Raw genomic sequence first — 12,212 nt, 5'->3', positions numbered from 1 at the left:
CCGACGTGGTCGTCCAGGCTGTGACAGGATTCCTCGCGATAGACCTCGTTAACAAGATCGCGTCTTTGTAACTCCGCAACTCACTCCGCTCGAGACGCACGCCGTGCACGTGTGGACCTTCCTACTCTCTTAATCCGTATATATTGTTATATAGTCGTCTACGCATACGTCACGAGTCGTGTACGTGCTACGAAGCACCGGTGAACTTTTCGTAACCGGTATGATTCGCTACGGGACCGCATTCGCTGTTACGCCGGTTCTCATTTTGTCTCCAAGTGTTTTTTCCAGGAGTCCGGGTCGCGGCAGAGGACGCTCGTTTCGCGACGTGCCGGCCAGGCTGTGACAGGAGTCTTTACGGAATAAAGGAGCTCGTGAAAACGGACAGCATCGTATTATCCTTGTTACCATCTACCATTCCTTCCACATATGCATAGTTCCCTCCTGGTTTCTTATTTTCCGGTCCCGGCCACGTTGGCCTGAACTCATTTCCTCACCGACGAGAGCTACATGGACAAATCAGGACAGTTCACCACAGGAAATTAGGGACCATAGGCTGAGGGACGTCAGTTTCAATTTACTGAGTTTACAGTGTTCAGTTTCACCATATGATTGACAGTTTTTATACTATCTCCATTTCAAGTTACTTAAAATTTATATTATAATTGACAACCTTACCTACCTGTAATTTGAAACATAGTTTCCTTTTTCAAATTTTTTGTATTGCCATGCGCAGCCATCATTATTTATTAAAAACAAATTTATTTCAAAATTTGCTGTACAATGTTTTCAATCCATATCGTTATTTTCCAATAAATAGGGCGGTTTATCAAAATTCGATATTTATGTCCAATAATCAAAATTCATATTTCTGAAAAGAACGTAACAATCTCCGGTACAAAGCAAATACAAAATATTGAGAATGATAGCCTGTCGTTTAATTGATTCGTTTATCAATCAAGCTGTGTTACTTTAGTCAGCTGATTTTACTATTGGGTGTCCATATAAAAGACGTGTTTTCTCGTTTAGATGTGATATGCTTGAAAGTTTTTTTTTTTTTTTAATAATTTGATAATATTTTCTGAATCTTGTTTTTTATCTATGAGTTGTATAGGGAATTCAAATGTTCGTTGTTTACGAATTTTTAAAAAGTAGTGGTCCTGTATTACGTTTGCCCAAGACCCAATGTGATTTATTTATTATTGTTTTAATGTTTTAAACGCCTTTCTCTCCTGTTTGTAATTAAAGGCGAAGGAAAGTGGTATGTATTTTTATTATTCCACAAATTTGGGTCTCACTTCTCAGTAGAAATGGGAATTCACTATTGAAAGATTAGTGACTTCTGTTCAATTTCAAGTTTAGTGGCTTTTCCGTAAAATATATTAAAATTCTAATATTGTTATTTTATAAACTACCGCCGCTCTTGTAGTTACCCTGAAAAGTGTGTCAAAATTCGTACTGGTTTTTGAGAAATTACCATGTATTACGTTACATTAGGTAGCATAATAAGTGACGCGTCCATCGTCATGCTGTGCTTAATTTTTATTGGCATAGCCAAGACGGTTTACTTTGAAAAATATTAGTAATTATCGGTTATCACAGCTTTTTAGAATGGAAAGGGAAAAAAAAGGAAAACATGGTTTTCATACGCCACACACGTCCCTAAATTTACCCTTATTAAAGCAATGGTATTTTCATTACTACTGGTTAAAAAAATTACAATTTAAAGCTTATATTACAATACCGGTTTTCACACTGCCGCCGCCATACATTGTTTACCCGCGATTGTGTATCTTTGTTTAGTACAACTGTAGTCAACAATAGAGAATTAAAATTACGCTTATTCTTCTGTTTCATATATTGAAGTTTATCCCTTGATCCAGATGACTTGATCCTGTGGTACATGATGATATTCATATTACTGGTTGTCTTTTGGGACATAGATTTATTACCTAAATGAATAAACGTATTCTGGATTGATTCAACATTCTACAAATTTTCTGTTGACATTTTATCCTTAAGCAGTAATGTTAAGCAAGTTAGTCTGCTTTTTATATTATTGCATGAAATTAATTTACAATGAAATGTTCTATGTACATAGCTAGTAGTTGGGTTGTCGTGGAGTGTATTTGTATATCCTTCTTGTGTTTGTATCACAGTGTGTGCTGACTTGTGGTTGCAGACGATGGCTGAAGGTGTGTGTGTTGAGGAGGACCCAGTGAAGCCTGAGCCGTTTGAAACAGTGCTCCTGCCCGTCAAGGAAGAGATTGAGGTAAGTTTAGACTGCTGTTGCTTTGAGGCTGTTAGTTTGTAGCCGGAAGTGATCAGAGAATGCAAACATTTACTAAGGGAACAATGTTCTTAAGTAGGTAGTAAAATTCTGTAGGTTTTAATTTAGGGTCAGTTTCTAAAAATTGCTTATTCTTGTTTAATTATCATACTTGGGGTTCTGTTACTTATCAAGAATATGTAGAGTTATGAATATGAATACATTCAAATTTCTACTTATATAAAATTATCTTTGTGAATACATTAATATTGGTATTCAGGAATATGTTGGTATGAATGTGAGATGTGAGGTGTGACGCATATGGCAGAGTGAAGACGAGGCTGATGGAGGTGAGACAGCCGAGAGCAGGGTGAAGGTGAAGGAAGAGGTAGCCGTTGAAGACTTCCAGGCGAGTGAGCAGCTACAAGAGGCTGCCTCGCTATCAGGTTTGTGTTCACAGCTGTATCAGTAGAGATCTCTAATAATAGTCGAGCTGTGCTTCTCTGCTACGTCCAGTGGCTGGAAGCCGTACAGTTGTGTTAGCTCACGGATAGCTTGGAAGTCCCCCGGACTTAAATAACAGTCCCCATCTCTGCTGACAATGAGAGAACATAACTTGAGACACGGGCATGGAGGTGCTATTGTCTGATTAAAAAGCAATATATTTTTTTAGTGTACTTTTATAAGAATTTATGTTAGTTGATAATGGGGAAGTGCAATTCATGTACAGGGAAATATTAAGTTGCTTGCGGTCATTTACGCAATGCAACTTGCCATCATCTGTACCAGTGTTCCAGTTACTGTTGCAGAACTAGACTCTAGTGAGTCATGGCGTGGTCCTGGTGGTGACTCTAATGCACTCAGCAACTTTCTCTGTGTCGATAAAGCCTGGACGAACCGGAAAGAGATGAGAACTACAGCTTAAAATGTGTTACGATTTTAGTTTTTTTTTTTTTAAATTTGTGTTTTTAATCAAGCCAAGTTTATTTAACTTTTCAGTGGTTTTTGTAATAATTCTTTCTCAACGATTGATCAGCGGTATGAATAAGCTGTCACACTTGGCCTGGACTAAAATCAGTTTGGCACAAAACAAGTATAGCCTTATACTCTTAACCTATCAGACATATAAGACTATCTGGACACATGGCAATTAAAAAAAATGTTTTCAACTGTTAACATTTTTATTGCATTTATGGAAAATTAATTTTTGCTTTTCAGTTACGTGGTGGAACATAAATGCTAATTTCTCTACACTTTTGTTAGACTTCAATTTGACTTCTGTTTCTACATAATTATTTTGTCAGAAGACATTCGTCAAGTTTTTTAAATTCACGTTTGGATACCCAGGAATTTTAATGTAGAGACTTCAGGAATATACAGAAGCTGTTTTGACATTTCATCTGCCGAATATTTTTTTTCACCTCATGATAATCACTTTTCTTTTAGAAAAAATTTGGTATAATTTAGTATGGTAAATTTGCAAATTATTGAATTACATAATTAGAATAAGTCACATTATTCCTTTTATTTTTGTGATTTTAGTGTGTTAAGGAGAACTGTGTACATTCATATCGTTACTTTGTCTCATATTTGATACAAACTAAAATATAGGTTTCCCAAAATTCATGGATACAGGTTATCACTTTTATTAAAAAGCCATAGCCATCACACTTCTATATTTTGAGTATTTGTTATCTGAATAAGCTGTTGTCATTAAAATACTAGTTCTACTACTAAGCTCACAACTATTTTAAACAAAGTAATTAGTTCTGCAGTGTTTAATTTTTTTTATATGATTTCAAAATTTATTTTAAATTCTCTCAAAAAAACTACCAGTTTTAATAATAATTTAAATAGAAAAAATTTCTTTTTAAGTTAAACTTATAAAGATAAGCTTACGTCCTGCATTGAATATAAGATAGATCGGGAAAAAAAGAAACACTTAAGAGTGAATAGATTATAATCATTGTATGTGTAATTATTCCAAATGTACCAAAAAATATGGGTATAAAGTTCACATTGAGGTGAAGACGCTAGAGTACTTCCTTCAATCCTCTGTTCTCGAACTCCGTTCGATGCAAGGAAAATAGATGGAAATGATGCCATCACACACACACTCACATGCACACTCACACACACACACACTCACAAACACACTCACTCTCACACATACTCACACATACTCTTACACTCACTCACACTCACTCTCTCACACTCACACTCACTCTCACTCTCACTCTCCCTCTCCCTCTCACTCACGCCACCAGCCTCTGCTACTCTCGCACTACCCACCATAGGTTGGCCTCCATCTTAAATACTTGCCAAGTCTTGAAATGGAACTTTCTCTCAGCCCTCCGAAGTGTTGCGTCATTAGAATGTCTGACTTAACACTCAAAAGGTGCTAGAACATTGTTGTACTAGTTATGCCAATTCTCCCGGGACGCGCATAATGTACCAGACGACCCCTTCACGGCCCTTACGGGATCGAGGTGTGGTTTACAGAAAGCAGCCCGCTAATGGAGCCCACATACTGGATGGAGGAGGGGGGAGGGGAAACGGGCATCACCTGGGTCGCAGCGGGTTTTCCCCAGAGATTTTACAGGCATTTTGCCGCTTTAGCGCTCTGGATGTTTCCTATCCTACCAATATCAAAAACAAAGAAACACATTCAAAAGTTATGATGTAAAAATGGTAATCATCAAACATGTTATTAATTGTCCCATCAGTTAAAACATGTGATAGATATCTTATGAATAGAAAAAAAGGGATTGGCCTTAACTCCTCGTAAACATCGTAGTCTTTAGAGACAAATTATCCATGGGGAAAAATGATGGGGGATGTTGATCAGGTGATAATGGTTACAGAAGGTTAACACAACTGTTTTAAAAAAGTGTCCGTGTATTTTTTCTTACAGGCACTGTGCGTTTGCGGTGAGTTTATCCAAATCAATATAGATTAATTTCTTATAGTTTGTTGGCTTCATTGGAATCTTATTATAAACATGTTTCATTCTACATAGCCTAATGGATGAAGAAAATAATGTAATAAATCTGCCTCTAGTTATGGGGAAAAAGAAAGGCTTGCTGTTAGTTCCACTCTTTCCCCCCACCCCCCAAAGCAATTATCGAACCGTCCCACCATCAAGGGCATGTGAGGGGGAAACAGCCACTTTCATGTGCGCATTCTCACCTTCAAGCAGATTTACACACACCAGTGTCGTGACAGTGCCGTGGCGAGCCTGTGGATCCACTGTGGAGGTTGAGAATACTCTTCTAGGAATGGGAATGGTTTCCTTACGCACGTTGGTGTGGCTGCAAATAGTGCTGTTGCTGTCATCGTACTAACACCGCCTTCATAATTTTGAACTACATGTTCTCATATCAGGGCCATGCAAATAGTGAATATTTTCAAGTTTTGTTGCCAGACGACGGATGAAGTACTGTCCATTGCGAATAGAAATCAGTATGAGTTCACGGTTGGTGAAGTTACAGGACAGCCACTGCACTGTTACGTCGCTGGTGTGTGTAAATCTGCATTTCCTCACCCTCACTTTTGACTAATGAGTTTACAACCTTCATGCTTGCTTTGTCCAAGCTCTTATGGTTTTTATTTTTTTGGCTGTGCATCAATGGTTCATCAAGCCTCAGCGCCTGGAAAGTCACAATCCGGCTGTTAAGTCTTTACAATGCATGTTGGGCAATTTTGGAAAGTCTCTGAACATAGCGAGGGATATTAACATTATTCCTTATGGGAATGTTTTGCTTACCAACAATTTACGGGAATGTAAACTGTTTGTCTTACTAAATTATTATAATCATTATGAAGTTTCCATGACAAATAGAACATATTCAGAATAAATTTTGTATGATTATAAAAATAAAATGATGTTTTTTTGTAACTTTATAAATGTAAATATGTCTAATTGTTTGATTTTTTTTTTTTAGTGTGCGTGGAAAGCAATGACTTGTCCATAATGGAAGAAAGAACTAAGGATGAAAAGGACTTGGAACCTGTATGTTTTGGGGAAAAATCTCAAAGCGTGAAGCAAACATCGAATCTTATGTGCCCCAGTGAGTTAGATAATAATACCAATGAAACACTAAATTTAAGGAGATCCATCTCATGTTCACAGTGTTCTGCTAATTTCAGTGAAATTAGTTCTCTTAAGAGACATTGGAAAAGACATACTGGTGAAAAGCCATTTTCATGTTCACAATGTTCTGCTAAGTTTTTTGTAAAGTATCATTTAACTGAACACTTCAGAATACACACAGGTGAGAAGCCATTCTCTTGTACACAATGTTCCAAAGCATTCAGTCAGAAGAATAATTTGATTACACATCTCAGAACACACACGGGTGAGAAGCCATTCTCATGTTCATTTTGCTCAGCTAAGTTTATTAGCAATAGTTACCTTAAGGTACATATGAGATCACACACTGGTGAGAAGCCGTTCTCATGTTCATATTGTTCTACTGCGTTCACCCAAAAGGTTAATTTGAATGCCCACCTCAAAACACACACAGGTGAGAAACGATTCTCCTGTTCATATTGTTCTTCTAAATTTTTTGATAAGAGCCATTTGATTGTACACTTTAGAACACATATTGGTGGTGAGAAACCATTCTCATGTTCCTTCTGTTCGGCTAAGTTCTATACAAAGAGTTCACTTAGCAGACACGTAAGATATCACACTGGTGTAAAGCCATTCTCATGTTTATATTGTTTTTCTAAATTTACTGAAAAGAGCAATTTGTTTGTTCACCTTAGAACACATACAGGTGAGAAGCCATTCTCATGTTCATTATGTTTTTCTAATTTTGTAACAAAGAGTTCACTTAGGAGACATATAAGCTCACACAACAGTCAATAATAAAAAAAGTTTTGATGGTTGAATAAGTAAATATGGCTTAGAAGTGTCAAATTGTTAATGAAAGAAAATAAAATTATATTACAAAATTATTATTACAGTTAACTGACATCATAGACATGGTTCTTACAAAGAGAGCTCTTTACACATTATAAATGCACTTAACATAACCGAGTGCTTTCTTAATAAAAAAAATATTTCATGACAAATATAATATTTCAGTAATGATATTGTGAAAAAAATGTCTACACCGAAAAATTTTAAATTTAATTTTTTTCATTTAACTACAACTGTAGGATGTAAATACTTTACTCGTAAGGCATTTTATCTTTGCAAAATTAATTCGTGGTAGTGTAAAGATTGCTCTAAGGGCGTGGTTATGTTAGAAATTTATTAGCATTAAAGAAAGCAAGACGATGGACTGAAAGATTTTTGTTTGGAACAGAGTCTTTCATTAGCATTTGAAATAAGCAGAAGCGTTTTGTCTTTAATGAGCTCCACTACTACAATAATGTATATTTTATTGAACTACTTTGAAACTGTGTATGAAACGACATGAATTTTAATTGAGCATTGTGTGTTGCTGGAAGATATATTTATTTTGTGTATGGCCAAGAATGTATGTGGGGAAATGAACTGTGATTAACAATAAGTGAACTATTTTAACTGACATCGATCAGAATCATGGTGAGTTTCACAATTAACTGCATTGGAAGTGGAAACATGAACTATATTTACACAAATATATGACTTTACTGGTTTCGTGTAATATTTGAAATATCAATATCAATACGGACCACGTCGAAACTCGGCTGTTGCGGGTTTGCTATAAAATTTAAGAACTGACTTTGACTAGTGAACAATTGGAGGTCGGTGTTACTTCAGTGATTCGTCGACAGCCTCAGAACAGAGTTCCGGAGCCGGAGTGGTCTACCGCTGCTGTAGAAGGATTTTGGCACCCCGAGAGTCATCGTGTCCTGTTTCGAAACTTCAGCGGATTCCAGTACTATCACTGTGGTGGTGTGGAGAAGGACCCATGTCACAGTCATCAACGCTAGACGAAAACTATCATTTCCTAATGAAGGAAATATGTACAAATACCTGAGATTGTAAATGTGGTATGTAAATAAGGTACATTTTGTTATATTGCTATTTGTGTAGGGTTATAATGTGTTGTGTGTAATTTTGAGTAGTGATATTATTTCAATAGTTAACATTCATTGTTCTAATAATAATAATAATTTGACTAAATTTAATATAATCTGTTTCTCTGAACACACATACATCAAAAACTGTTAAGTATATTTTGCTTCGAAATTAAGTCAAATGAGTTATTTGATGATACATTGAATTCATGGAAGAAATGTTATTTGCATGTTATTTTATTGTGTTCAGATTACTTCAAATTTTAATGTAAGATAAAAAGAGAAAATATTCCAATTATGTATGATAGTTATATGTTTGTTATGTTATAGTAGGTTTATTGAAAGTTAGAAGTTAAAATACATGTAAGAACACAAACTGTTAGGACTCCATTATGTTTGTTAGTCTTTGAAAGTTTTGTAGCAGTATTGGATGTCATTGGGGCATTATAGAGAAGGTTTTTAAGTGTTAACAATTTTCTACTTCCTTCACTTATCCTAGTTATTTACTTGCATCTGTAGTAACCATACGGATGAGAAGCCTTTGTTACACAGGGTTCTCCCTAGAAGACATTTTGTTGATCATGATGTTCACTTTGTTTTAACTCTGCCTGCGACTGAATAATTCAGTTGATCAATCAACATACAGTATATATTTACAGGAAGAAGAAAATATTTGTATTTGTACATGTTGAATTGTATCCATAGTTTTTGTAATTATTCCAAAATTTCATGTGAACATGTTAATCTAAAAAGACAAATAAGGTAGTGTCCAATTTTTTATTCAATGCAACACTGATTATGGCATGTGTGTAAATACTGTTAAATGTTTTTTTTGGCATCATCTTGAAATTTTCACTAACTTAATAAAACAAATGTGCTTTTCTAAACAATTCCTTACCTTATTTCCACTGATTATCAAATTGTCTTTGAGTAATTTGTCTTCCATGAGACCACATATCATTGTTTTGTAATCTCATTTCAATTTTAAGAGCCTCGTATGCTCTGAATTTCTTTGAAAACCATTTTTAATCACCTGCATTATCTTTTAATCTATTTAAGTACTGGTGAATAAAATTTTCACTTTGGATCACTATTATTATGTCTTGTAGTTAATGAATGTAAGCCAGTGAAAAGGCACATTTTATTAATAACTCTGAAAATTCCAGAACATGATACCATTATAAGCCAAATCTGTCCTAAATGAAGGGGAAAAAAACCTTGCGAGTTTCTAAAATGCATGACGACACTAAGCAAGTTCGTAAATATAAATTTTTTCATTCGGTTGTGTCATCCTGATTATGCTTGTAGTTTTGACATATGTTACCTAATTCAGAAATGAAAAGAGTGAACAAGTTAGTTTACAAAACAGGAAGTACTGTTAAGTGAAATGGAAATAACCAAATTTATTCCTGTTTTGAATAGTTTATTTTTTTTTTTTATAAAATACTGTTATTAATCAAAATAATTAAACTATGCTAAATAAAATTAGAATCAAAATTAGAATTTTTGAAAAAAATGCACAACGGATGTAATCGTAAACAAAAAAAGATTAAATAATTTTTTTTAAAAACCCTGACTAAAAGGAAGTAAGTAATGAAAGATAATAATAATAAGCATTTTAAAGGGGTTGATTTGTCGTGAAGTCCGTTATATAAACAACTAATTATTACTTTTTTTATTGCTTCCTACCTTTATGTATATATGTATTTGTTTCTCGTAGAGCTAGACACAGCAATAACATCAAATACAGGTACTACACATATTCACCTACCTATTTTATTAATGACAAACCCAAGAAAATCCTTCAGGGCTGCCATTGCCATCTCTGTCCCCAATTTCAATTTGAAATGTAGCAGTATAGAAAAGCTATTGTGTGTTTTGTAGATGCAGCAACTTTTATCAATTAAAGACTACATTTATTTACGTATCCAACAAAATTTTAATTAGTCACAATCACAAACCCATGAAACTAAAAAAATTTAGTTCATTTCGGGGCAGATTACCCAAATAACTCATTCTAAGTAAAGGGTTGTGCCGGAAATTAGTCATTTCGGCACGTTTTTTTCTTAATTGTTATATTATCATTTCATACCTGCCAACCTTTCCGGTTTTTCCGGAAGTCTTCCGAATTATAACTGCTCTTTGCGATTTTCCGAAATTGTCTGAATTCTTCCTAATTAAAATAGCTTCGCGGTGTCTTCCAAATCGATTCAACATTCATGTCGATCGATGTATCGCGTGTTGTGCTCATGTCTCATGAATAGCACCTGCCAAATTTCTTGAGTGAGGAAAGCATAAATTCTTGAGTAAAATTACCAATATTCTTGAGTAAAATGCAAATTTCTTGAGTAGCAAATGTATACAAGATCAAAATAAATCGAAAAGGCTGTTTAAATTTGCTGCATAAAAGCTTACATATATCCAATTTGAAATTAATTTAAAAAAAAATTAAAACCAATTTTTAAACCAGTGTTCATGCGCATTAAGGTAATTCACATTTTTAACAAGCAAATCAATAAAATAATGTAGCTTAGGCAGGCACTTAAAATGAATACACATGTGTAATCAGTAAATAATGTGTTTTTGAAGTAAAATGTCTAGTAGATACTAGTGTTTTTAAGATTAATTTCTTGAAAATACGTATACTTAAATGACAACTTCCAGAACCTCATGCAAAGGCTTCATATGCATAGGAAGACAGAAGTTCAAGGTTTGTTAGACTTAGATTTGTTCTCCTGTTTGTGAGAACACCAGAAAATTGCGAGAAGAAGTGCTCACAATCCACATTTGAAACAGGCATCCATATAGCTCTTAAAGCACCTACCACAAAAGATCTGTGGTCATCTTGCATTGAATTTAGTGCTTCAAATACACTAAGATTGGTGTGTGTTCTCAATAGCTCTGCGAGTTCAGCATATGCATGTACACACTGATCAAGTTCTATGTCTTTAAGTGATGGAACTTTTGAGGAAAGAACTTTAAGTTTGTTGCTAGTAACATCCTGAGTGAGTATATTTTGCTTGTGAAACAACTCTGCAACTGGTTGCAAGTACTTGCGAGCAGGATCATCTGCCATTAACTTGTCCAGCTTCAGCAACATGTGTTGTGCTGTTTTTTTTTAACAATTCACTGGTTTTTCCTTTGTGGAGACTCGAGCTTGTTGGCACTTTCCTTCACTTCATCACTGAAAACACCTTCACCAAAAATTTGCAGTCTCCTCCTCACAAACTGGAGTTTTGGATAGACTTCTGAAGCCATAGGCTTAGAATTAGTTTCCAAGCTTACCAAGAATGGTTTAATGAGGGAACTGACTGATTTCACAAAGAGTGATTGTACATGCAACATTCCGAGTTCCTCTTCGCCAAGGGTCTGTAGATGAGATGAACCACCATTGAAATTGTTCTCCCTTGCTGTCTCTGACTGCAGAAAAGCAAACAAAATCTCCCAGTTATCAGAAAGCCATTCAACTGCTGTCAACCAGGAGTTCCATCTGGTTACAACAGGAATAGGGAAAAATCCAGCACTAGAGCCTTCCTGTTGCAAAAACTGCTGGAAAGCATAACGTTTCTTCCTGGCATTTAAAAATATCTGCTTCACAGATATTACAACTTGGTTCAATTCTGAAAGACTGTGTTTCATGAGGACTCCAAGAAGATTCACTTTATGGGCCCAGCACTGCACTTGCACAATTGAATGAGGCAACAATATGGAAAGACCATCAAAACAAGATTTCATGTAAGAAGCTGCATCACTTACAAATGCCACCACCTGATCGTAGCCAACCTCCATATCTTGCAAGGCATCAGAAATAGCTCTAGCACATGTCCTGCCATTTACAGCTTCTTATGAAGTCACAGCTGCAACATACTGTTGTTGAGAGTCACAAGGCTCAACTGTAGAGAGCAAAACAACATAAATTGCTCTCCCTAAC

The 12,212-nt window shown here is 35.3% G+C and overlaps 1 protein-coding gene across 13 annotated transcripts in view; it reads left to right on the top strand.

Annotated features, from left to right (window-relative positions):
* Nucleotides 1-1,016: 1,016 nt before the first annotated feature.
* LOC134538483 (gastrula zinc finger protein XlCGF8.2DB-like) overlaps nucleotides 1,017-12,212 on the top strand; it is a 219,515-nt gene continuing 208,319 nt past the window's right edge. For 4 of the 13 annotated variants that reach the window (XM_063379835.1, XM_063379834.1, XM_063379831.1 and 1 more), the window contains exons 1-2: nucleotides 1,019-1,258; nucleotides 2,180-2,269. In XM_063379835.1, the coding sequence (XP_063235905.1) occupies nucleotides 2,183-2,269 (87 nt within the window). In that variant the 5' untranslated portion in view covers nucleotides 1,019-1,258; nucleotides 2,180-2,182. Of the gene's footprint in view, nucleotides 1,259-2,179; nucleotides 2,270-2,594; nucleotides 2,713-6,210; nucleotides 9,215-12,212 lie in introns of those variants that run through there. The other 9 variants (XM_063379838.1, XM_063379830.1, XM_063379832.1 and 6 more) reach the window with 9 other exon arrangements.

This window comes from Bacillus rossius, chromosome 13 (assembly GCF_032445375.1).
Source record: "Bacillus rossius redtenbacheri isolate Brsri chromosome 13, Brsri_v3, whole genome shotgun sequence".
Taxonomy (NCBI): domain Eukaryota; kingdom Metazoa; phylum Arthropoda; class Insecta; order Phasmatodea; family Bacillidae; genus Bacillus; species Bacillus rossius.
This window is presented reverse-complemented; position numbering and strand designations above follow the sequence as displayed.